Source organism: Micropterus dolomieu, linkage group LG01 (genome assembly GCF_021292245.1).
Source record: "Micropterus dolomieu isolate WLL.071019.BEF.003 ecotype Adirondacks linkage group LG01, ASM2129224v1, whole genome shotgun sequence".
Lineage (NCBI taxonomy): Eukaryota > Metazoa > Chordata > Actinopteri > Centrarchiformes > Centrarchidae > Micropterus > Micropterus dolomieu.
In genome coordinates this window covers 36,640,324-36,668,239 of record NC_060150.1, presented here as the reverse complement: position 1 = coordinate 36,668,239, position 27,916 = coordinate 36,640,324, and the positions used below count along the sequence as shown (strand labels likewise).

General features: G+C 40.6%; 1 protein-coding gene across 3 annotated transcripts in view; it reads right to left on the bottom strand.

Moving 5' to 3' along the window:
* ctdspla (CTD (carboxy-terminal domain, RNA polymerase II, polypeptide A) small phosphatase-like a) overlaps positions 1-21,631 on the bottom strand; it is a 38,087-nt gene extending 16,456 nt beyond the window's left edge. The window contains exons 1-3 of one of the 3 annotated variants that reach the window (XM_046067880.1): positions 21,061-21,628; positions 2,063-2,229; positions 779-811 (exon numbers count right to left, since the gene is read on the bottom strand). In XM_046067880.1, the coding sequence (XP_045923836.1) occupies positions 779-811; positions 2,063-2,229; positions 21,061-21,136 (276 nt within the window). In that variant the 5' untranslated portion in view covers positions 21,137-21,628. Of the gene's footprint in view, positions 1-778; positions 812-2,062; positions 2,230-21,060 lie in introns of all 3 variants that reach the window. The other 2 variants (XM_046067897.1, XM_046067889.1) reach the window with 2 other exon arrangements.
* Positions 21,632-27,916: the final 6,285 nt, after the last annotated feature.

Here is a 27,916-nt window from a genome sequence, read left to right as displayed (position 1 = left end):
CTCTCACTGATTAAACTGCTTAAACAGTGATGCAGATGTAACCTGTCCAGGTCAGCTCAAGTTATATAAGTCCTCGCCAGGGAAAATAAAGGAGCCGACCTCATCGCCACATGCGCTTCCTGCCATTGAAAGGAGGTGTCTGCTGGGTGGTGTAGTTTAAAGCTTGGCTGTGATGTGGGATGCTGTGAGTGTGAATATCCTAAATTACATCAAACCACAGGCACCGCGGAGATTCCAAAATAGCTAAATGAATCGCTGTTTCAGCACAAACAAAGATAAATCCGCCTTACTGGTGAATGTCTGACGAAGTACAAATCATTGAAACAAGACCTTTTCTACTGGACTGACGGTAGTTCATTGACCACTGAGTGCATAATCACAATCTAATTGTTCTCCACACAGACAAATACCTAATTTAATCAAGGATTTTAAGGGTGAGTCATCCATTTGTTGATCCAAACTGGAGAGTCAATAAATTTTATCTAATGTGAAAATCAATCATCTCATGACCTGTTCCAATGATTGGAAAAATAAGGGAGAAACAGACAAATGGACAAAGCCCCAAATAAAACATATGATAATAAATGGATTTGGATTACATTTTTGGAGGGTAAGCAGCACCAAGCAATGCGTGATTATCAGAAATGGACGGTGCAACATTTCATCTGAGAGCAAAGAAAAACCACCCTTGTGTCAACATCCACATGCAGCTAGAATGATGAAGCACAGCAAGCAGAGGGAGGAGGGATGAAGAAAAATGAGAGATAATAATACATACACTGGGGATGGGGATGACCTGGACCTGGTCACACTGGAGAACAGAGAGAGAGAGAAAGAGAAAGAGATTGACTAGAGACAGGGTGGAAGGAACTGAAAAACTGGAAAGCAAAAGAAGGAACAGAGAAAAATCTTTGCATGGGAAGAAATCGACATCGTCAATATTCTAATCAACAAATGCGTGGGGAGGAACGGGAGGGAGAGGGGCAGAGAAAAGGGAGGTATAGTAGAAAGTGAGAACAACTTGCTCAAAAACAAACAGAGCTGCCATAGTAACAAATACGGCTGGCCAGAAATCCAGCAACAGTACACTGCTGGGAGGGGCCGTGGCATGGACCCAGCTCAAAGATCAGCCCCGCACCATAACAAGGCTTTTTATGGCGAGGTTCGCTAGGTTCACTCCAATTAATGGGAACTCGCTTGTTGAGGAGGGGGTCTGGAGCGGGTCAGAGCTGACCACATGTATGGTGTCTGTAAAGGGCCACACATTCCTCCCCTGAATGAGAGAGATTCACAGGTAAACAGGAGTGGAAACGTGATATGATTTTGCTCCATTTATAGCTCCATGTACCTGCCTTGGCAGCAGAACACCGCGTTTGTGGAGGAGCTCCGGGGTTTTGGCACTTTTTCCACGGCCAGAACGGTCGCTTCACACAGCCTCACTACACTGGTTAAAGTGTGTGTGTGTGTTAGGAGAGGAGGGGGAGGGGGCGTGGGTGCCAGGCAATCCATCACACCGGACACAAACAAGGCCCACTTTATGGGGATTAAAGAAGCAGCAGTGTGTGTGTGCGTACATGTGTTGCCATGGGTATATGGTCAGACTTGCGTAAGCTTGTGCGAGCATGCGCCAGGAAGAGCGAGCGAACGAGCGAGTGTGTCTGTGTCTTTCGAGCTTCTCAGCGTGCTCTGTGTGTGTGTGTTATTTTGTGTGTGCGGTTGTGTGCGTAGGCAGATATCGAAGAATGCAAGATGGGAAGCGAGCCCGTATTTTCAAGCAGTGGATGGTAAACAACCTCTGGGTTCAACGGGTTTGAAGCAGCTGGAAAAATTTGTGGAGGGAGCTCAGCAAGGCTGCACAGCGCCTCAGCTCTCTGCAGGCAAAGGCAAACCCTAACAAGCCCTCTGTAACAAAACCAAACAAATGTTACTCGTTACAGGATCTCTCGAGTCAAAGTATGATTTTTGTCATACATTAACTAATTCCCACAAGGTTCTTTGGTCATGTGGATGTAAATGGTATGTAATTTGGCCAAGTATGATGTGAGAGAAAAACAAGCTTCACCTTGGGAGGACTGCCATTCTCCTCGGTCGGCGGGGGCAGAGAAAGTGCCTTGTTGTTGGCGGGCGGTGGCTCCACGTGGTAGTCATTGTAGTTGCGGAAGCAGCAGAAGAAGGGGCTGAAAATGCTCCGGCTCCGGTGCTTCTTTAGGCTGCTGTTGGACTGGGAGACTGGAAGAGATAATGACAGAAAGAGCAAGAGATGTTAGGCTGCTTTGCATGTGCCGACCGGTGGCGGATGACGTAGTTCTATTATTCTTTTATAATTTGCTTCTGTTTATTCAATATTTATATATTTTTACACATGTTTATGTCAACTGTATGTATGTACCACTACACTCACTAATACATACAGTATGCATGTACATGTAATAGAGAGCATTCTGAAGGACTGCTTAGGCTATGTGTTATCAACAACGCAAAGACTTTAACAGCCAATGACAGTTACAGGTGGGAAAGGGCGTCACTTTGTGTTCAAACGTGGTGGGGCCATTTTAGGGCTCAGATTAGAGTTGTGTAAAACACTTAGCATGTGAGATGTGACAATCCAGAATATTGGGGTCACGAGATCATGACTAGAAGATATTTTTATAGTATTTAAAGATTTTTATCATTAAACATTTAATTTCCTGCATTCTGGAGACATTTTCTGCACCAATTTATGGTAGAAATGTCTAATGTTTAGTGTTAATTACCATCTAACTCAGCCAGTTAAGAGCTACATTTAGCCTTAGATGTTATATGAATCTGGTTTTATCATCTGGCAATTTTCAGTGCACATTTCACAGTGCAAGTTGCAACTATTATTAACAATGATGGAAAGCTGAGGCTTTTCAGTAGCAGTAAAAACAATAAACATAGGCCTATGCGCAGTTCTACCACCAAAACTCATTCATTACAGAATATTAGCACTGAGGACACCAAAAGTGGTCCACATCCTCTCAAGCTCACTTATCTTCCAAAAACCATTGTCAAACATAGGTTATGTACTGTATCAGCTTAAATGCATGAGCAAGCATCCAGGAGCTTACGAAAACACTAAGATTGTCGTTTGAGTTTGATCGCGTTTCACATCTCCTTCAGTGATTCACATTAGTTAATTTTAAAGGTATACATACTGTATACATACTGTATACTGGTATGTGTACACAACTCCCCCGAAGTCCAGAAATATATTCTTTTAAACTTGCGTGTGGGAAGCTTGAAGCTTATATGTTTTGTTTAATTTAATTTGTGACGTGACTACAAACTCTTAACTGTCAAATAAATGTACTGGAATAACATAATCTTAATAGAATATTTCTAAAATTTTGTGGAGTTGAAATGGTAATACTCAAGTAAAGTACAAATAGTTCAAGTTTGCACTTAAGTACATTAAGTCAATGCTTAATTAAATACCACCGTCATCTAAAAGAAAGAAGAAGTAAGCACAAGTGATGCTCAGAGTTGAAGACAGACCGTGTTTTGCGTGCACCATCGCATTATCACGACAAAAGGGGGCTGAGGATGTATGTTGTCAACATAGTGAGGCATCGGTTCATGCAACAGGGAGCACAGGGACAAAAATAGCCATCATCAGAGTGCCCTCTGGGAAGGTAGTCCAGTTAATTAACATCAAGAAAGAAGTAGAGAGCAAGACAGACAGATTCTTATCCTATGTGTGAGAGAAAGAGGCAGAATATATGATAATATAGTCTATGAGAAGCGGGAGAAAAAGAAAGCTGCTTCATATTAAAGAGACCCTGAATGTTAAGACTGAAAATCACTGTACACATACAGTATAGGTTCTATATTTTATATAGCTTAGATGCATAACCATGTCTATTATTTGACAATAAGATCTAGGCAAGAAGGGTTGATCCGTGACGGAGGACTGCAGAGCTCCAGCGAGAAAACAACATAGGCTACACATATCCTAGTTCCCTATACATCATTCCTCCTTCACTGTCTCTGAAGCTCATGCCCTACTTTCACACTGACAGAGGAAAACAAAAAGACTCCAACGGTCTGTAGGCCTCTAATGTTCTCTCAGGGATGATTTTTAATGGTGAGAACGAGTGGATAAAAATAGACATTTTGGGCAGCTCCAGTACAAAGGCTAAAATCTGACAGCGCAATTATCCCAAGGTGTTCCTGAAGCAGAAATTTATGCCAGGTTAATTGCTTTGAAGATATTTTATAGGCATGGAAATCCCAAATCTGTTCAGGACTTTGAAGTGTCCACGGGCTGACTATAGCCAGAATCATCATTTCCATGCCTGGACGCAGCCATCACACTGTGCCCCTGTTTGCTGCCGTCTTGTTAACGTGTTCAAACAGCCGTGTGACACAGGCAGCCCGGTTAGCCATGCATGCTGTGGCTGTTTGCAGCCTGTTCCCCTTCTTAGAGTCTTCAGATTGATGCCTGGAAGTATCTTCGGATTGCTCCAACTGGATCTGACAGGCTGCGGGCAGTTCGTCGTCTTTGTTCTCTGCGTCTTTGTAGTCCAAAGCTGGCTGTGGCTCTTCCTCTTCCCAGATAGATGTTCCATAGAAGCAACACTTTGTTAAACAAACACAGCTATATGGCCAGAAGAAGAAGGCAACATGCTGTGTTTCTTTAACCTGTATGGTGATTGAAGGATATGTTCTGCCCTTGTAGACTTGATGCACTCACCGTAACACTGACTGAAAGTACACTGACTTGAAGTATACGCTATATCTCGCACTGTCTGCAGGCATAAGAGTGAACTTGAATGCTTACTGTTATATACAGACAAAGCATTAATGGTTGAAGCATGATAGGAATTCATTTGATAAGAGAAGAGGGAAACTCCATAACTCCATTTGGATTGCGAGGTTGTGAAAAATCTTGCTCACTGCTCTTCATCCTCCTCCAGCAGGATGGTTGCATTTTGGAGCTGTGACAATTAGAACAAACAATCAGCTCCAATTCTGATAACCAATTTCAGAATCAGAAGTCATAATCAGAAATATTTCCCAGAGGGTAAATTGTTGTGTTACAGTGGCTCACTTTGCAAATCAAGGCAATAAAGAAATAATTATGAAAAGTTGGCAAGTAGAAAATCTAAAAAGAAATATACATAATTTAAAAACCTAATTAGGAGTGTGAAAATACGCGCAGTGTAAGACGAGCAGGAACAACTGCAACAGGCTGCATGCATGGTCAACACATGGGCACATGGGCATTATCGCCAGTTAAAAAGCAAAAATGATATGGGATCTTGGGCCCTGGGAAACTGTAACAGGCATTTTTTCACAATTTTCTGATGTTTTCTAGACTAAAAGATTAATCTAATTAATAATCTATAGATTCATCAACAATAAAAATAATCTTTTGCTGCAGCCCTAGTTGCTTTGCATTTTTAGTTTTCTAGGACTTTTTGACCTCTGCTGTGGAGAACCTTACTAACATTTACAGTTAAAGACTTAAAGCTTTTCATTAATGTATTAACAATTATAGATATCCTAACCTTCACTGTTGAAGAATCATGTGACACTAATGACTTACCAGTACTAACACTTAGAACTGCAGACTTATTGTTTATTAATGACTTACTGACACTTAAAACTGCAGACTTGATGTTTATAATTGCTTATTAATGACTTACTGACACTTACAAATGCAGACTTGATGTTTATTATTGCTTATTAATGACTTACTGACACTTAAATCTGCAAATAGGATGTTTATTATTGTTTATTAATGACTTACTAACACTTAAAACTGCAGACTTAATGTTTATTATTGTCTATTATTGACTAAATGACCACAAATAATGTCAAATTGCTGTTGAAATTTTTAACAAACTTTGAACATACTGTAAGCTTCTGCTCACTTTCATTGCACTATGGGTGGCAACATAAATCTCAAGAGATTCAAGAGCCAAAACCTGGACAAATAAAACCAAAACTCTCTAGTAGAAAAAGAAGAGCTTGTAATTTCAGTAATCGGACCATTTAACATTGTAAGTTTCCAGTTTGGAGGTCCTCCCTCACACTCCCTAAAGTTGGCTTCAAACGCTTTGATGTCATTCTTCACTCCTCCATTTTGAGACCGTCTACAGTTTCCCGCCCTGGTCTGCTGCCCCGAAGCGACCGTCCCGAAAAAGCAGGTGGGAGTGTGAGAGAGAGAGGGAGAGAAAGGAGAGGGAACTTGGAGGGGGAGAGAAGGGCGTAGAATGGGTGGGGAGAGTTACTGTGGCGAGACAGCCTATACTTGGGTCTGAGTCTTACTCCACCCCCTCCTGCACCACCACCCTACACAAACAGAGCTTTCCTTTCTCCCTTTGACACAAACAACACTGCTGAGAGTCGACTGCTGCCGGAGGCCAAGCAAACACACGTATGCAGCATATGTTCACATGTTTCGGCAAAGGGGGCACGTCTACAATGATCAAAAAGCAGTATACTTCACAGACTGAGCCAAATGAAGCACACAGAAACTTTTTTCTTTCAATGTCCTTGATCAGGAATGTGACTGGAGTCAGCTTGACTCGCATAGTAATACCGCTTTCGTCAGCCCTGAGAATAACAGCAAAAGGTTAAAGAGCAACATTTGCTATTAATAACAAAGGAGACTTGACCTGAACAAACTGCAGCAACACAACAAGCTAAATCAGCTAAATCAATCAAACGAGACACTGAAGCGCTCACTGTAAAGAATTAGCTGAGAGCCTGCGCTTCTGTTAATAAAGGATACGCCTCACTAAAATCTAGGTAAAGGATGGTGCATGCAAGTGGTTTTATCTAACAAAAGCTCCCTGGAGAGAGTGATATATTAGGCCAAAGCTGTAGCCTCCTCAGAGCAGGTGCACATTATTTACCCACTGAATACACTTCATTCGATCAGCATATTCCCTTGATGTGAGAGCCGTGAAAACGGCCCTTTAAGGCAGTGCCCGTGTCAATGCTCCTGCTGAACGTTAGGTAACAGTGATACTGTAGAAGGCTCTCTAGTCAATCACAGCCAGCCGGGCCCAGGCTCTCTGTCACATGTTCAGGCGCAACCACTAACAAGGCCGGAAGAGGGAAAAAACGCAGGAAATTCTCAGCATTCCTGACAGGAAGAGATAATCACCCCGTGACCCACAGCGTGGAATAATGCCAAGCTCTGAGAGGGAATATGATCCTCGGCTTAGCTCAAGACATTTGAGGTGGCCTCCTTTACTGTAGCATTAAAAACACACATAAAGTATGCAAGCAGTCAAATCACAACATGCCACATTTAAAATAGTAGGTTTAAGTTTAGCTGGTTCTCCCTTTACAGTGGATAATGTCTCAAAGGTTCGCGTCAGGAGATTCATCTCTCTTGAGCCAAATGCTTCTGGGGGAAGCTGGGCAGATAATTAAAGGTTAATTAAGGTTTATTACAACTTGGCTCTTATTTTCATAGTTTTGGCCTTCATTTTGATTGGATTCATTGCAGTGTAGCCAGGTTTTCTAAAACAGAGGTTCTCAAACCTCGAGGCATGAACCTAATAACCTTTCCTACCATGCTGTGAGTTGGCGAAATCATGATATTATGAGGTACTTCTGCAGTTATTAACTTGAACTTCCTCATTGCTCCCAACAGGTTAGCAGGTACAAAACAAAACAATCAAATAAATACAAGATATAATTTTAATATACAAAAAAAAAAGATGTGGAACCCCTGATTGAAAACACTTTATTTGGTCCAAACAAGAGCACACCTGTAATAATCCTTTAGCAAGTACGTTAGCTAAACTATTACTGTATTCACAAATTCCACCATTTCCTCAATTTCTATAATTTATTCAAATAGCTGGTGGCTAGTAAGACTCAATGTGTGAATTATACAACATTGGAGTTACTGGGAGTCACATATCCCCTCTTTTGGTAGAGGCTAGCAGGTCCTCCAGACCTCCCGCCACTGCAGCAAGCTAACACATCCCTCATCAGTCCTCTGAACATGCTAATCAAACTCTTGCTAAGACAGCAAAGAAAGTGGAAAATTTGGGATTGCCCTAATGTAATTTAATTGAAATTCTAATCCCTACACTACTAAAAGAGTAATCACATTGCTGTAATACATTATTAAGTAAATGCTTCACTGACCTTCACTTAATTCAATTAATATATTGGTATTGGTAGTGCCTGTGTCACAGCCCTTGAACTGCAATCCAGCAGCAGTTCGTTGACCAGCCAGGCAGGTAAAGTGTACAGTACCTGGGGGGCATGTAGGTAAATGTGAGAGCAGTCTGTGTGAAGGTGCGTTTTAAATAATTCAGATGGAAAACAGTCCGGTTTTAAATGCCGCAACCGGGTACTTAGCATACACCAAAATAAAGCAGCCGGGAGCCAGAGGGATTTCCATGCTATCTCTGCTATACAAAGCTTCTGTATAAAAGAATAACCGTCATGACACTGTGATAACTTGACATTATGGCAAGGAGACACCAAACAGCCAAAATGACATCCTATAACCCTGCCATGGCCTCAGGCAGTGGGCATGATTTCACAGATTATATGCCTCCTCCCCTAACTGAGATTTTGAAGGTGGGGTATTTGCATTAAAAGTGGGACCAGCTGTCTAGGGCTTATATAACACCATGTGAGATAAAACACTTCTTTGTCTGCAGGCAAAATGAGGAACAGGACTCTACACACATACAAAGCAACAGGTACTCCACTGTCAGCCTGGAGCCTGGGATCTAATGTCTTGAGCTAACAACAGTTAGAGGCAGAGTGAGCACCTGAAGAAGCTGTTTCTGTCCCCGGCTATCACTAACAGCAACAGGCAGCAGCGAGGGGGAACTCCTTGTGCGCTGTGTCAGCAAAATAACACAGTGGAAGGAAACCTTGCAGGAATACACTATCTCTCCAAATGGGATGAAGCTAAGAAAGGAAAGACTTATTTTATTGTAAAATTCATTGATCTCTTTTCTACTTTCTATTTTTAATTATCGAGTAGACTTTGTCTGCTAGTATTATAATCAACTATTTGTTTAGTCTGTAAAATATTAGTTATTGAGCTAGGGGGTGGTGATGGTGCAGTGGATAAAACTCATGCCTCTGGCGTGAGAAACCCAGGTTCAACTCCCCACTGTGTCCCTGAGCAAGGCACTTAACCCCTAGTTGCTCCAGATGCGTGCGACCTCTGACATATACACTGAACGATATTATAAATGCAACATTTTTGTTTTTCCCCCCTTCATCATGAGCTTAACTCAAAGATCTAAGACTTTCTCTATGTACACTAAAGGCCTATTTCTCTCAAATATTGTTCACAAATCTGTCAAAATCTGTGTTAGTGAGTACTGCTCCTTTGCCGAGGTAATCCATCCACCTCACAAGTGTGACATATCAAGATGCTGATCAGACAGCATGGGTATTGCACAGGTGTGACTTAGGCTGGCCACAATAAAAGGCCACTCCAAAATGTGCAGTTCCATCACACAGCACAATAGATGTCGCAAGTTTTGACAGAGCGTGCAGTTGGCATGCTGATTGCAGGAATGTCCACCAGAGCTGTTGCCCGTGAATTGAATGTTCACTTCTCTACCGTAAGCCGTCTCCAAAGGCGTTTCAGAGAATTTGTCAGTACATCCAACCGGCCTCACAACCACAGACCACGTGTAACCACACTAGCCCAGGACCTCCACATCCAACATCTTTACCTCCAAGATCATCTGAGACCAGCCACCTGGACAGCTGCTGCAACAATTTGTTTGCATAACCAAAGAATTTCTGCACAAACTGTCAGGAACGTCTGAGGGAAGCTCATCTGCATGCTCGTTGTCCTCATCGGGGTCTCGACCTGACTGAAACTTCGCACAGCCATTGAGGAGGAGTGGACCAACATTCCACAGGCCACAATCAACAACCTGATCAACTCTATGCAAAGGAGATGTGTTGCAATGCGTGAGGCAAATGGTGGTCACACCAGATACTGACTGGTTTCCAGACTGCCCTTCGAGTGGCCTTTTATTGTGGCCAGCCTAAGGCACACCTGTGCAATAACCATGCTGTCTGATCAGCATCTTGATTTGCCACACCTGTGAGGTGGATGGATTATCTCGGCAAAGGAGAAGTGCTCACTAACACAGATTTTGTCAGATTTGTTAACAATATTTGAGAGAAATAGGCCTTTTGTGTACTTAGAGAAAGTCTTAGATCTTTGAGTTCAGCTCATGATGAATGGGGGCAAAATCAAAAGTGTTGCGTTTATAATTTTGTTCAGTGTATATAGCAATTGTAAGTCGCTCTGGATAAAAGCGTCAGCTAAATTAATAAATGTAAATGTAGTTGGTGAATGTTCATATTTTCCATAGCATACATTTAGCAAATGCCTCTGTCTAAAGTGTGTTCCATTTTTTTCATTTACATACATCACGGGCCAGTTTAGCCATTCAGTGCCTTGCACAAGTATTCATAACACATGTGGACAACAGGAGTCAAGGATTGAACCTCCAATCCTGCAACAAAGAGCTGACCCTTTACACCAATTGAGCTACAGTCACTCGTTGTGTTTCTTCTTAAAAATCCCAAAACGCTGAATTCTACCCACACTCATCACAAATGGATTATTGATTGTTTCCACACAAGTGAAAATCCCACCAAGAGAGGCGATGATAATTACAACAGATCGGCTTCCAAAACAATATTGACACCAAAGAGCATCTGCAATGCACTTGAACACGTGTGTGCTTACACACACACACACACACACACACACACACACACACACACAGCAAATCCAAACAGCTGAGTGGAGTTAGGTAGCGTCAGATGAACTGAGCCTGACAGTTCAGTCTGTGTGTGTTCACTGTGCCGAGGTTATGTGTGAGGCCATTAAGGCAATAATAGCACAGTATGATAAAATAAACCCCCATTAAGCATTCTTACTTCCTCGTACAGACAGTTGAGGCCGGAGTGAAAATTAAAGGCTGTGGAGGTACACCCGGTAATAGCAGATGGCTGACTGACCCTCAGCTGCCCTTCTGACTTTACTTCCCTACTTATCCAGAAGGATTTTTATATACATCTATGCTTGCATCCTACATGACCTTATGTAACTGACATTTACTCAATAATCCAGTTACATTAGAACAAGACACTGCTTGCTGAGATATAAACACATAAACCACTCGGTTGGCATCCATGTCACGTAAGTACTAATTCTCCCCGGTGCTACTGTGAATCCTGACACGGAGATGTGGGTGGGTCTGCCCCTGCTTTCCTGCCTCCGCTGTGTTGGCAGTGCCAGCCAGCCTGCAGCCCCCGGGGGACGAGGGCTGCTGCTGCTGCTGCTGCTTCTCAAAATGAAGGAGATGACAAGCTTGGGGGAATTAACCCACTGAGAGCTTAGGGAGAATTAATGAGGGAGATCTGACTATTCTGCCGGAGTTACGCAACCAGCAGCATCACAGCCCACGTTGTTTGGGGCTGCAGCAGTTCATTATTTATATATCTTTTTACATTCTCATCTACAACTGTGTGCTCAGTGCCAGAGGCTCAGTGACTGATGGGAAATCCTACTTGCCTGTCGGTTAGTTAAGACAACATTAGAAGAATTAATGTCAGATGAAATTAAAAGCCCTGTCTTCAGGCTTCTCTTGAACGTACACATGCTCGGACACTTGGTGACCCCAGAGATGCTGTCCATGCAGCTGTAAAATTGATCCTGAGAGTAGATCCAGTGAGCAGTTAAGAGTGGAATTTAAAGGGATACAATTTATCATTGATCTACCATAAAATCTGAGAACTTACAAGAGACAAATGGTCGTAAGCTCCGAAATCACTACATTTCCCACAATGCAACCAACATTTTCTTTTTTTTAAGCCCATAGACTGTATAAAAGACATGGACGTATACACTGTGACGTCACTCATTGGTTTGTGGACTACAGTTCTGAAGCTTCGAGTTTGGTATTTGCTGCAACCAGCGGTACCGGACGTGATGATATTTAAACGAGACGGTGGAACAGGCTGCCTTGGTTAACCAGGTGCGTCCGTAATTATGTTAACTGTGATTTTAACTGGGATGCTAATTTTTGTTAGCAAAAAACAGGCTTAAAACAAATCAAGTCAACTCCTAATCAGTTTTTTCTAATGGCGCAGGTTAAATTTACACAGAGCAGCACATATGAGTCGTCACTAGCCTGACTGACAGGTCGCCATAGTAGCGACTTGTCAATCACAAGGTAGCCATGCCCTAAAGTATATCCTGCTTTATCATCTATTTCCCTCTAAAAGGGACCATCATTTACTAAATGAACATCATGCTGTATTGAAGAGGACTTGAAACTACCGACTGAGACCATAAACTCATTAGGCTCATGTTTACTGAGGTAATACATCAAGTTGGAAGTAGGGTCATTTTGCTATTAAATCTAATGGAACCGGACTTCTTTTTGCAACCGGTGGAGTGGCCACCTGCTGGTCCAGGTTAAGCATTGGCCTCACCTTTCAGACCCGCAGGTTCCCATTTGATTAAGCCCTCCCTGGCTAGTAAACTCCTCACCCACTTGACATCACTATGATATCATCAGGGTTATTCTTTCAGACTCCTCCAGACAGACATTATCCAACTGTTTCACAAGCTGAGTAGTCTCTAAAACTATCTGCAATGTGTAAAATCGGCGGAATTTTCCTTTAAGTTCTCAAATATAAAAGAACGCAACAACGCAGCATCAAATCGCATGTTTTTCAGCAAATCAGATTCATTAAAATGCCACTTGCTATGAATGGAAAGGAAGTAAACAAGTAGGTCATGTATTTGTGTGTGTGTTGGTGAGAGCATGTGCATGCCCTGCTTATGTATTGCTGCTACAGTTCCCCATGCCTCTGCTCCCTGAGAGGCGTTCATCTTACACGTTCATTTCCCCACACAGCATGTCCTACTTAGTGCCCCTTGAGATTCACAGTTAAACAGTATTCACCTTTACTTCTGGAGAGGCAGGGGAAAAAATGCCTCTTGGTGTCCTTTTACAGCCTCCATACCCGTGTAGATGCTTGTTGCTCATCTATTTAAAAATGTATTATGCTCTTCTGTCAAATATCTCACAAACTGGCACGCAGCATAATTCAGGAAGGGTGACAGATAATCATTATGGACAAAACATGATCTCCCATTTTAGATATCATCAATTACTGGTGATGAATGCCAGCCCAAAGAGGGCAATATATGCAGAAAGGCCATCGCCTTGTCAGAGTTAGGCTTCAACCTGAGAGACACACAGATGCTATGCTTTCTCCTGCTCTCTCTTCTCAACACTCACACACACCTCCACTCTTTCTTCTTTGACCCCTACCTTCCTCTGAGTGTATTGATCTGTTTTGACAGCGTCCGTTTGGCTGAATGGATGTTCAATTAATCCTTGCTTGTGGCCTGTTCTAGTCCACGCTCAACAGTCCTGCTAGGAACAGGCTTCAGAGCAGCAGCATCCAGGCTGTGGCCGTCTGGCAGGCGGTCCTTATGCTCCGCCGGGAATGTGGCTTTTGGAGCGTTAATAATGGTCTTCACTCTGTCACAGCCATCGAATGTGTCAAGATATACAGGAAAGGCAGAGTGATGTAATCCCACAACAGCTCTGTGCATTTAAAATCGAAGCACGACAAGACAAGCATGCACCAGAAGATCCAGAGTGTCAGTCTGTGCTCAAATAGAAGTTTAAAGAATTGAAAGTCACAGAACTGCAGCAAATGAAGCTAAAAGTTGAAAATGGACAGTAGACTATATATAGCCACATAGTGCTGATGGAGTTCTACTGTTATCTTGCACTAAAATATATATTTTCTCATTCCTGTCAATGTAAACTATTATTATTAACATTATTATAGTGTAATCACAACCGATCAGTGTTCAGGATGGCAGCCGACTGGGCAGAATATCATTTTCAATCATGATTTTATAAAGAATTTACTTGAAATCCTACTGTAATACTCTTTTCAAAGCCCACGGCGGACATTTTGAAGTAGTGTTTTTCTCCAAAACAAGCAACCACAGTGTATGAGCTACACTTGAGACAACATTTGGACATAAAACTTCCCCACAATGCCGTCAAACATACGGTCCAAAGCACACAGACATAAAAAGAGGCCCAGAAAACCCCAAGTCAAGCTGTGCAGCAGAACCAGCTCACAGTTACAAAATACCAGCTCACAAAATACTTCACTGAAAGCAGAGAAATGTTGAGTTTCTCATGCGGAATAGGCACACGTACATGCATTCCTTAATAGCAGCCAAACAAAAGACATTACATAAGAAGGGGAAGGTATAAATAGTTATCTTTATAAAAACTTAAACAAACAAGTAACTAAATTTAAATATATGTACTGTAATCCAGTATAAAAACTAACCATTACTCAAACACACCAACCAATCGTCAAAGCATTGAAACTCTTGGTATGAACAGGAACAGAAACAGGAACACATCCTCATGTGACTGTGAAGAACTATGTGTACTTGCTCTAGCAAAAACATGATCAAACTGAATGGTACAAATAAGATGATAAATAGGAGAGAAAAAACATTTTTCTTTTAGAATTTAAAGTAACATTTATAGTAGTCCGTGGTGGAATGCACATTTATTCAATCTGTTATTACAAATGTTTATGCTACTTTAAAAAGGTATTTTATGCTATTTTATTCTTCAACTTCACAACATTTCAGGAGTAAATATTGTACTTCTTTACTTAAAGAGCAAAGCTACTGTTATTCTATATTTTTCTTCTTCCACAAATCTCTTGAAAAGTCTCTCAGTACTGTCTACTGCCCACTGGTTGCTATAGAAAATGCCAATTTTAAAACAGTCACAGAAAGTCAAATGACAGACGCTTAAGTTTCTAGAAAATATTACTCAAACAGAAGTAAAAAGTGCATTTGTTGTGGACTATGCTGAATGCTGATAACTGACCTTAGGTCAAGGCAAAGCTAAAATGGTGGCTTTTGAATAAACTGTGCTCAGGTCAAGGCCCACTGGGGACTTATGCTGGCAGCATATCAACAATACAGTCTGTGACAAGATTTATAAACAAGTAAAAGGATGTAGCTCTATTCTAAACTGGAAGCCAGCACTGGGAGTTCAGAGCAGAAGTGATGTGAACTCTTTCCTCTTTATTTCCCAGTTAAAACTGCATTCTGAGTGAAGGTTTAAACTGTATTCAGAGTGAGCCAGTGTAGGAGTGAAGAAAGACTCAACCCACACTATTTTCCCCAGTGGCCTCTCGAGGACGGATTGCAGTGCGATTGCATCTCCTTCACTGTGTCTCTCAAATCCATAGATCTGCTTCCTAATTAGGGGCCACTTAGCTAATTTTTAACTTGAATCTTTATGTGAAAATCTCACATAAATCTTCCTAATGCATTCTGTGTTACAAGAGATAACCCTCATTGGCTTTGGAAAAAAAACTCTGCCAGCCATTATAAGACTTTATCAAATAAATTGACATTTTTATAATATGTTGTCAGGATCAAAGTCCACCACTGAGGAATTGCACAAAAGAGATGCAGAAGCTTACACAGCTGCTAATCAGCTAGCTTCCAGATGTCCCAATAGTTGTTATATTTTAAAATAGTTAGAATCTTTAAAATTGGATAGATGATCAGTTTGATCAGTTTCGTCAACATTTTTTTAAACTTTTGAATAAAGATATATCAGTATTTGGGTGGAGTTTATGTGACATGACTAAGGAGAAGGTTAGCTTAGGTTAGCTTAAACACTGAATGCAGGGGGGGAAAAGCTAGCCTTGCTATGTTGGTAGTTTTTTTTTACCTCTGTACGAATTAAACAAACAAGTTATTGTTATTGAGTGAGCTTTAGAGGTCGTCGTACATTTGGTTACCCTTGGACAGAACCAAGCTAACGTTAGTTTTTCCTGAAATAAGTGGCTCCTCCATTGCTAAAGGAAAACCTACACTCTTGCTTATTATGAACTAGCCTATAATATTCCATACATTCTCTAGAATTAAAAGAAAGTCTCTGGTTTTGAGACATAGATTCTGGGGGGAAGACTCCCCAATACATGGTTTGGTCAACATTGAGGCTATCATATCTGGAGCATGGCAAGTATCCTGATCACACTGATCTGACCATGATTACTGACTTGGCTTTTCATCTACACATACATGTGGCTGTGGCATGCAGGATTAAAGAGTGATGACCCCGACTCCTGCGGTGGGATATGACACAGAAGGCCTAAAATGAACAGACCTCCAACACTGAATCTCAGTCCAAACTAAATTGATAAGTTGACAGCACTACTTCTTCTGACTGCATATGGTTATTGTTATGACTGGATATGAGTTGTGTCAATTTCCTCATCTAACTCTCAGTAAGAACACAAATAAAGGTATTTCCTAAAAAGTCAAATGATTGTTTTTGTTTTCTTTTAATTTTATAAATTTGTAAAAACAATAGCTTTTCTAATATCACAATCAATATTATAGCTTTTTCTCTTGACAGTGATAGCTCTGTCCAGACAGAGCTATCACTCTTTCTTCACAAATGGAAATACTGGCACAAAATAGACATCAAAACGGAGATATGAACATAAACTAGGATTTTTAGGCATTGCTTCCAGAGTGAAACAAGAGATTGATACATCAACATACACTGTAGAGAGCCACAAATGATGATTGACCGTTTATGAGCTCATGCATACTGTTATTCAGTGCTGGCAAGTCCATCGTCGTTACTTACAATGCCAAATAAGCTCTGTGGAAAGCAATAACAACAACACCACCACGTTTCTACAATAGTACATTAGTTTGCTACAGCTGTAAAAACATTTTTTTCTTGTTGTGGGACCAAATGAATGTAAAAGACACAATTAATACAATCCCCCAACGTCCACTTCGGGCATGTTCATCCACACACCAATCCTGCACATACAGTTAACAAGCTTATCAGTCAAGGAGCTTAGGCTTGGAAGAGAAACATTCAATTCTTCCCAATCAGCTGCAGAGTATGGTTTTGCACTAAAGTAATGAAGATGTGTCAAACACTCTAACACTTCCCTGGAGGTACAGATAATCAGCTTTTCTGAGCAGCATTGGCTGAAATAGGCTCATAAATCTGTAATAAGGACCTGCACTTGAGTCCAGCTCTCCTCTCTTTCTCTTAGTCAAAATGGTGCACTCAATATTGACTTCACACACATAGCCTTCTAATGATCTAATCTCAAGAGAGGTGGAAGGCATGGGAATGACATACTGTATCCTCAAATTATATCTGTGAAATCGACGCCACTTATGATGGAGTGAAAGACTATAACCAGCCTCTACCCAACACTTGAGTCAAAAGTGCTGCACAGCAGAGTGGCAGGTTGTGCCAGGACCTCCAGGGCAGCCAAAACTCACAGTAGCTCCCCTCGCTAACTGCACACACCCCTGCAGGTGTGGTCCACACATCATAAACACTTTATTAATATACAGCAGCGTGTTCCAGGAATAACCTCAAAAGCCAAGTGTGCATGAAATTACAGGCCTTTCTCCAGATTTATATATAATTACAGCTGTAGTATTTTATTTCCTAATTTTTTTTCTGGCAATGCAAAGATTGTCTAACCACCATGCCTTTGAGGGAATCCTGATATTTTAACATGCTTTGTATCTTCCTCTTCATAGCTCCTACTGAAATTATACTGTAAATCCATCACCACATGAGATATTCACATGTAGTAGGACAGACGGCGTACCTTGATCACAGGGTTGTTTCAAAGGCTGAAGGTTAACAGGCTCTGTGGAAGACACAGTTCAGTGTCTAAACTGTCTTGTTGCGGGCTTGAGCTGCCATTAGAGTAATGACAGGGGAGAATGACATTTTGTCTGTTCAGGAGAGAGCATAATTACTCAGCCTCAGCCTCCTTTGTGTTTGTTGTCTTTCCCAAATATGTGATTTTAAAAACAGTTTTCCCCCTAAGGACCATGTACATTCTATACATAAAAATGAAGCAGCTTCATTGCTTAAAGGAATGGTCAGAAATTATTGAGAGACTGAACATAGTGTTGGTTTTGGTCTTTTCATTGTATTTTTTGATTATATTATTAAAATATTATTTTTGTACAGAAATTTGCATTTGCAGTAATATGTTACAGTCCGAATTTTGTCAGGATCACTCAAAAATGTAAATCAATATACATGTCACTGCTATTGACAACTGTTGAGAATGTGTGAAAGTGAACCACCATTTAATTCCGAAAGGTTTCCAAGTGAGAAAGATCATTAATATCATTATCACCGTTTAACTCAACACTTGTTAGTGTTTATGCGAAGCTGCAGGTTGGTTCCAAGTGTCATCACTCACCCTGCAGCAGTGAAGAGATAAACTCAGATTTCACCTAATCTGATTAAGGTAAACAGCTCGTCCATTGATACTTGCCATACTGTGTAGTTATTAGAGCAAAGCCTCACTGATTCGTCGAGTGAGACGGAAGCTGGCTGGCCCGTGACTCCCTGAGCGTTGTTAGTCCAGTCATTACATTTCATTGCATCAGATCTTTAAAAGTAAACGGCTGCCAAATGAAAAGCCTCATTTGGGGTCTAGAGAGAAGAAAAGCTGTTTTCACAGCCTCCTATGTCGGTTCCTGTGAAATGTCTGGCCTTAAATTAGTACAACATTGCTGTTTTATCAAAGAAAAACTACAGCGATACAACAAACAGTCTGAATGTGTTCACAAACATCCATTTGATAAAGCTCACATCCAGCACTGGCTTCTTAGTGCAAAAAAATAGCTTTGTATATCCTCCGTAAGGATGACACGGCTGACTTTCAACCAAAACATGTGCTCTGTCTGAGGAGAGAAACCACCCACATTATGATTCCAACCCTTACCTCATTTAACATAATCCATAATGTATAAAGATATGATCTCCACCTGACCAAATGTCTAAAAAAAAACGCGTCTCTAATGAGTTACTACATCTTTGCTTGGAATGAAACTGATAGGACTCTGAAAATAGCCTGCCCGTGCTCTGAAATATTCAGCGTGTCTGTCTGTGTGTGTGCGTGTATAATCAGTTGTGGCTTCAGTGCAGCCGGAGCAGGTCAGAGAGTAACTGTCCCGGACAACAAGCGCTTATTTGTTGTCTGCTTTGACAAAGCCAGCAGTGAAGGGCAGGGACTCCATTCAGGAAGCTCTATGGTGATCCAGCAGCTGTTTGAGGAACCTCACTGTGTGTGTGTGTGTGTGTGTGTGTGTGTGTGTGTGTGTGTGTGTGTGTGTGTGTGTGTGTGTGTGCCCTCTCTGGTCAGCCACTGAACCTGGATTTTATTCTGACAGATTAACTGTCGGATACCACATGTCATCTGGGATTTACCTTTCAAGACAAGGAGGATGTTGCATACAAGTGTGGGAATTCTGTACAAGCAATTAAATACGTGCTAAAAAGTAAAAAAAACAAACTGTTTTATTTCCTGGATGATACTACTTCTTTTTGTTGTAGCACATTCAGAGATGAAGCCCAATGTTTGCTGTTAGTGACTGTTTTCATTGATTTGTTAATAATGGTTTTAATTATGGAGGCAGCGCCTCAAGATTCGAGTAAGCAGATGAGGAAAAACAAATATTGGAAACATGCCGTGGTACATAAATCATGATTGATCTTGGTCACAATGATCATGCAGGTCAGTCTTAAGAGTTCAAGCAAATAAGATGGATTAATGAAGTGAAAATAAATGTTATGTCAAAGCCTCCCTTCTGCTCTTGAATTATATTTGCGTCCAATTACTTATCAAAGCAAACAAGTCTTCAATTCAGGCTCGGAGGTCAGTGAGTCAGAGTGGTTCCTGGATGTAAGTGGTGCTCAGCAGAGGGTGATACAGGAAGGTGACCTTTTCACCAACAGAGCACTGGGTGCAGCAGGAAGTCGTGGTCCCTCCGGCCTCCAGGCACCCTGTGGCTCAGTGGGATAGGTGTTGGTGGGGGAATGTCAGGGCCCTGAGCTCCAAAAAACCCTCCTGCTGTGATCTCCCATGTACACCTGTGTACAATACGCCATGGCCTGATTGCTTCTTGTGTGTGGACTTCACACTATGCAATATGAGTGTCACTGGTCTGCACAAAGTGAAAGTTAATGAAAACTGAAAGGCTTCTGACTCATCAGGGGGATTTGTCATTGATGTCATCACCACATGGTGAAACGGTGGCGACTCTTGTACAAAACAGCAGAGAGAAAATGTGTTTTCGTTCAGCCTCTAGTAATCTCTACGGCAGCTGTTCGGGCTGTTGTTTTCAGGCACTTTTTAAACAGCTGGAAGTGGACATTTCTGACCATGTAAACATAGATATCGGTTATATGATGATCATTTTCTCATTATCATCAAGCACTGTAATAGGGAGCTGATGATGCTGATAAACAGCAAATTTTTTCTACTGTAGAGGCACAACCTTTCAACGTTTTCATTGCTTCCATGAGGTGGTTTTATTCTAGGATGGACAAAATGTGCAAAATGAACATGTGTCTCCAACTGGCTTTTGGGCAAATACACTGATGAAGGGACTTCCAAGTGCACAAGTGTATTTCTTAGTTAAACTTGAAAAATTGTGGTTTTTCTGCGGGTACAACAGTTGATTTGACCCCTGATCATTGTGGTGTTTGTTACTGGTAGTACAGCAGGCATTTTACAGTGCATACAGGGATGTCGCCAGTGCAAAGGGAAAAGCAGAGTACCCGCCCCCTGTAGTAAACCCAGCTCACTCCACGCAGATAAGAAAATAAAAAAATTTTTAAGTCGCAAAATGTTATTTAAACATTTAAAATAAGTTCTAGTTTAAAAGCCAATATAATGCTCCTGGAAATAAAGTTACAGCGCACTCCAAACATTATATTGACAGGCTGGCTGAGCTCTTAATGTTTCTATGCTTCAGCTGAACAATGGAGGTTTTCCTGTCGTTACACTCTCAGGCTTTGCCGTTGCAGCCCCACTATCCTCTCTGCACTGACGCAAATAATCTAAAATTCAGACATGTCGAAATGAAAACTGCGACCGTGTGTGTATGTGTGTGTGATATTTAGCAATTTCTGTGCGCCTTACCTTTATCTTGACTTGAAGAAATGCTCTCCTCCTCTTTCGGATTTGCAACCTGTGTTATTATGGACGTGTTGTCCATGGAAACGAGATGTTATGCACCTTCGGCTACACCGTTTTATTCCTTGGCAAACATTACCAAGCGTACTACTGTCCCCTGGCTGTGCACAGGCTAGAGCGTCCGCTGTGTGCAGCATTAAAATCCCATTATATTCGAAGCATGCAGTCCCATTCCCCGCAGCTCACAGACAAGAGACGAAATGTCACTGAGAAGAAGCGGCCACCGCGCGCCCTACATCTGAGGTGACAGTCCGATGTGCAGGAGACGGACAGGGGGTCAGTCCTGCATTGAAGTCGTGTGTGTCCGCTGTGGTTGTTGCAGGCAGCATAGCACCGCGCCTGCTGCTTGCTGTACGGTCCGGTTTCAATCCACGCACACTACAATATCAACTGCGTGATACGGTTACAGTGTTTACCCAGAGATGGCGACCGTCCTCCAGCCACGGGGCCATGCAGGCTCACTACAACAACACGCCTTCAACGTTTTCTGTTATCCTCCCCAGTCCAAGCTGAAAAACCCTCTTAGTCCGCCCACTGCTCTGTTTGCTGGTATTCACTCGTATCCTTAAAGCTGAGGGGACATTTCACACGCAGCTTAAAGGCTACAATAAGCTCAGGACAGATTTGCAGAAAGTCGTTTCACATTTTCTTGAGAATGTGTTAACAGATGCTCCCAGATAGAGAAGATTGGGTTGTAGAAATACTGAGGTCAAGAGTCCACCAGCCCCTCCCACCCTAAAATTAAAAAGTGTAAAATATTATTTTCTTTTCTATATAGCTAAACTATATTTTGGGTACACTGTTAGATATTTCTGTAATTTCTACAGTTATTAACCACATAACACCCAGTATAAGTATATCCTCTTTCCAGTAAATAACTGTAATTTCCATTGCATGGGAATTTTAGGTGACGTCAGACACCATATACAGCGGTTTACTGTAATTAAAAAATCTGATGTATCAAATTTTAAAATTACAGTGAACCACTGTATATGGTTACAGTAACATCTTTGTTACTGTATTTTCCCTAACTGCCGTTTTGGCAGTAGTTTTATCTTTCTATCTATCTCGTTATTGTCTGTGCACTCAAACTGGTAACTTAACGTTAACTTTGTCAAAGTGAACAGAGTTGATGTTTAATTTTACAGAAGACTCTGAGTTTTAAAATCAAATGTATTATGTCAAGTGCAATGTTTAGCTCACATCAATAGCTTAGCTTATAACTAACATAGGCCTATTATAAATATGCAGTACATCTTACAACTAACATAAAAGGCAATATGTTACATGTTCATGTTTTATTGTAGTGTGACCCCATAGAATATTAAACAAATTAAAATATCTCATTATCCTCTAGAAGAAAATTAGCGTTAAGTAGTTTTCCTTACATTAGTTGCAGTGGCACCGTTTCTGGGCAAAAGCCACAGAAAAATGACAAATTTTTGCAGTAAATACTAACTTTACATAACAATGGAAAATATTTGTTGTTGTAAAAGAAATTTTCTCTTCCCTAAAGATTCTTTATGAGGATAAATCTAGGTGATGGAACCAAATGCACCGCAAAAACTGGAGTGAGTCCTAGGACAGGAGAAATGGTGAAGCAGAAGATGGCAGTCATCAACAACAGTGTCATATTTTGTCCACCAGCTAACAGAGTTTGAGTGGAAGAACTTCGATTAGGTGAGACACTTTTCTCAACAGGATATGTACACTATACACAGTACAGTTGCCTGTTTATTAGGGACACCCGCCCTGCAATTAATTCTTCTTTCACAAAGGCTACAATATTCAGTTTTTATTGATTTTAGAGTTTTAGAGTAAAGCTGATTGCACTGTGATCATTTTGCAAGATGTGATATTGATATATTTGATCAACTCTATCAATGTAAAAACTTAATTTATGACCAAAATTCTTTACCTACAGGAGAGCCTTCCATCCCTGAACAAGCTGTGAACAACAGACTTCTTGCCAGAAAAGGTCGGTTTAGATAACCAAATGTGAAGCGATGAAAGCGTGTGGTTTGTATTGAGTTACATGATTGGTACACCCCAGAGAATATATATTTTTATATGTACTTAAAGATTTAGTCATTTGACATGGATATTTCACTCCTATTCAGACAATGTTTAGTATTTTGTACCTAAAAAGCACAGTATCTATTGTTACTATTTCCTATGTTAATGTGGTTAATGATTATTTGTAAAACAGCATTCAGCAGATGAGTATTTTCTTTGCGTTCTTCTGTTGTTGGTAAATATACAGTTCTGTATCCCGTCCAGATACTTTGTTCTGCACAGTACTTTCTGCATTGTGTTTTGACAGTAACATTGAATGCACTTATAATTAAGGTAAGGTTTATACATGTAATTTAATTTATTATTATTATTATTGTTATTTTAAATGAATTTCTGAAAATAACATTTCTTGTAAAGTGCATTAAGTATGACAAATGTTTAAATAAAGAATTTGAAATTTTATAATTACTCTGTCTGTCTGGGTTAAATCATTAGTACGTGTGTAGGTTTAAAAAATAATGCATGCATGAATGAATAAAAAAATAATATATAAATAATCTAAAAAAAATGCAATTACAGTAGTGTAACTGTAGTTTTTTTTTACAGTAACAGTAACTGTACAGTAACTGAATTAGATAAAATAAAAGTGAAAAACGGTTATAGTATTGTAAAACAGTTATAGTACTGTAAATCTGAATTACTGTGACTACTGTGACAGTAACTTACTGGCAACAGTGTTGTCAAAACCCTTTGAAATGTGTAACAGTGTACATTGGGTAAATCCTGTTGTTTTAATGAATGCTTCTGGCCAACTGAAGGATTTTGACAAAAACAAAAGAAAAAAGAAATGTGAAGCTCTTCTCTTAATCAATACTGTATATGTGACATCCTCCATGTTAGCTACAGCCCTGCACAACACCTTTAAAAGCAATCCAACGTGTGTTTTTGTAGTTTTTTTTTATATATTTGTGTTGTATATTTGTATAAACACAAGGCCATGACTCAGTTTTGCATTTTCATAACACTGTGGGACTCAGAGACTTGTGGTATCACAAGATTTGTCCTTTTTGCACTTTAATTCATCATTAAGGAGGATTATTGTAAAAACCATTTAGACATTAATTTATTAGAGAATAAGAAACCCACAGGAGCATTTATTAATGAATTACCATCAACCTGGAAGCCCAAAACGTGGCTTCTAACCTACCTATAAAGAATTAGTAAATTTCTGAGTAACCATTAATAAAGCTATTACTTCTTTTTAACAAACCATTTACAAAGGGTACGTTTAGAAAGTGATAACATCTTTTTAAAAACAGAACGATCAAAATCTGTGCGATTTCTTCTGAATGCTTGATCCTACATTTCCCATAATGCAATTCTAGAGCTTTTGTCAGAACCTTCCTGATAAATGACCACGTCGTCAAACTCCATTATTTTTAAGTTAAAAATAAATACTCTCCAAGCCCAAGCTGAGATAACCCTGATGACATCACTATGACATCATCAGGGTTATTTTTATCAGACTTTTCAAAGCTCCTCCAGAGCCACAGAAGACTTTAAACAGCTGTTTTCACAGGCGGATAGTTTCCCCCCATGATGTATAACCTGACCTTTACAGCATGTGTAAAATCAGGGAATTGCCCCTTCAATCTGTTGTTTGCACCATGTAGTCTATTCCCCATCTCTTGAAATGATATCCACCTGTGCACAAGAGACCTACCACCCTCCACATGCACTGATAAACAAACGTTATTAATGCTATTTCAGCCTCAGTGGACCATAGAATAACAACAAGGGAGATAAAGTGGTTTTCTGGTCCGTTGCCAGCAGTCATGTGTCTAAGTGTTTGTCCCTCTTCACCTTCGCTGTCATTTTAATGGAGATGAGGCTCACACAGCCCTGAATGACCCCACCTGAGAGACAAGTGTATGACGGCATATGGACAGGAGGAAAACCACAGTAAGTGCAGGCTGTCATCTGTTGATGCTGCTCATAATTAGTGTGTAATCTCCCGGCCGACATGATACTCCCAATGTGGGTCAGAGCTTCTGTCCTGATGTTTACAATAATGTATGTGTACAACTGACACCACAGCACAGGTGTCTAAGCCACTTTGCACAATCACAGTCACTTTCCAGCACTTGACAGGACGTTCTCAGGTTACTCTATATGTGAAGACTGCATGGCCACTTGAAATCTGATGACACAGAGCCTGCATGGAAGCTTGGTTACTTTACATAGACAAGATGAATAATTCCTCACCTATAATCAATATGTTTATGTTAACGATGGCTCACATGACTTTGTATGTAAAGGGTATCTCTCACTTTGACAACCTCAAAGAGAATAATCAGTCAACTCTGCAGTTCCCCTGGAGCTTTTTGTAACAGCTTCCAGTTCATTGTTTTGGATTTCGGGCTTGTAGCTTTACTTTACCTCTTTAGCAATGTTTTTGGCTGCAGCAGGCATATTTTTTTCACCAAAAAGGACTAAAAAACAACTGTATACTACCAGCCGCGTACCAAACAGCATATAAAGCTAGCAACTAGCTGGTGAACACAGTGGAGCATTTAGCAACTGAAGAGCCAGAGTTTTCACTCAGGAGTTGGTGGCGACCTAAACAGAGCTAGAAGTAGAGTGAGTATTGGACTCATCAGGTGGCCTGAAACACGATTTTAAATAAATGCTAATGTTGCTTCGTGTATGCTAGATGTGTATGTAGTCAAGTGTTTGCCAACATGTTTACAACAACAGGTCACATCAACCTAAAAGGTGTTATATCAGTTTAGTGTCCACAGCTTGTTTCAGAGCTAAGTGTCCTTCGGGAGGCTCTTATTAATGGCTTATAACTGATCTGTAAAGCACTGGTAAATGCATTAATGAAGTCATTAGTTACCACACTTTATAAAGCATGACTTATTAGAAAGTGGTACCACAATGCAACCAATCTCTGAGTTTGTTGATCTCTGAAGGCTGGTTATATATTAAGAACATTCACTTTAATGAAACCCTGAAGTAAGAGGCAACAACAATCAGAATGAATGGTTGCCGTCTGCATGTTAGACTGAGCACAGCACTTAAGAGCTTACTGGGGACACAGATAATCGCTCTTAGAAAAATCACAGCTGCAGGGCACAAACATTTCCTCAACATTCCCTCAACCTTGTTGATAAAGGGAGTGGTGAGTGCCAAAGGGATAAAGAAAGATCCACACATGGTGGACCAACACTACCATAAAACATGAGATTAAACACTGGACAATTCACTTCTTAATCATTGACATCAAACATTGCTGGCCTCTGACATTTCTCACTCCAAGGGAACTGAGTGGCACGGCCGTGGGGCGACGCATTTCTGTGGATGAATAATTAAAATAAGTATGATATTAACTTTGATAAGACTCAGATGATCTTTTTCACTGCCTTCAAATACATCTGGTGTGCTGTCATACTGCGGGGTCCTTGAATGTTTTATGAACGTGGGTGTAGTTCAGTAAGTAACTGGAACCATATAATCCTCTCCCTCTCTCTGCATGGGCCTCTTTCACGTTGTTTCCTCAAGATGTGGAGACTTCGAGGTTCCACCCCACATAAACAATGACATGGTGAGGCGTGTACAGGGACTCAGTTTAGCACAGGAATGGAAGATTCCAGACGTCTCACAAAGCAAAGCAGTGTGTGTGCGTGCGTGTGTTTTGAGCTTTAGTACCTGGATACATATTAAAGGACAGAAACAATAAAAGATTTTAAAAGGAAAAACATTAAAAACATTAAAATAGTGAATGTAGAATTTACTTATGTAGAAACAAAATAATTACTTTGCCTGTGGTGCCACCTTGTGGATTAGGTCTAAAATGGCTAGAACCTATATTCATGTAACCTTTATTTGTTTGATTGTCATGTAGAAAGATTATGCAACATATATTCTGTGTATTTTATTCAGTAGTATATACCTAATATGAACGGTCAAAACGGTTAAAATTCAACATTTAATGTCATCACCATAATGTTGTATGAGACACCCTCATACAGGCATTTTATGTTTGACATTAAAAAAGGAGGAGAAGATCAAACAGTGGCTGACTGCTCTGTTTTTACTTTATAGTTAGACAAAGAACATGGTGTTTCTGAATCCAGCCATCTTTACTGTAGAATAAAAGGTCAGAAAAGCTGTAACCCAGATTTTGAATATAATATTTAAGTCGTACAATGAAAAGCACAGGCTTAAATAACTAAATGAATGACGGCTTGATTTCATTTAGGTGCTTCAGATCCAAGGTCCTGCATGCTGGCTCACTGTCATGACTTACTGGAACAGGTGAATAGATCAGAGCCATCATCAGTGTTAACACCTGTGCTTTTCCTGCTATGACCAATAAAAACGTCTGCCGTAAGAAAGGCCCATTCGATGAGTGGAATTTGCCACAGAACAAGTGAAACCGATCAAGTCAACAATCCAAGGTGACCACCTGAGCTTAAGGTTGTTCACTGTCTCGCAGCACACAAGCAAACTCCAACATGCTCACTTTGACAGCGCAACTGACTGAAAAGACATTGAGATGCCAGCCATCATTGATCGAATGTCAGGAAATCTTTCTATCAGTGAGAGTTATTAAAATGATTGAAACAGTTAAGGTCACATCTTGTCATTCCTCTGCAAAATCAGGACAGATTTTAATAAGGCTGAGATGATGAGATTTGAGCCCTGGGGATACATGAAATGTCTGGGATTTATCTTGTGGGAGATACGATCAACTCTTTACAAAAAGGCAATTCTGGCGAAG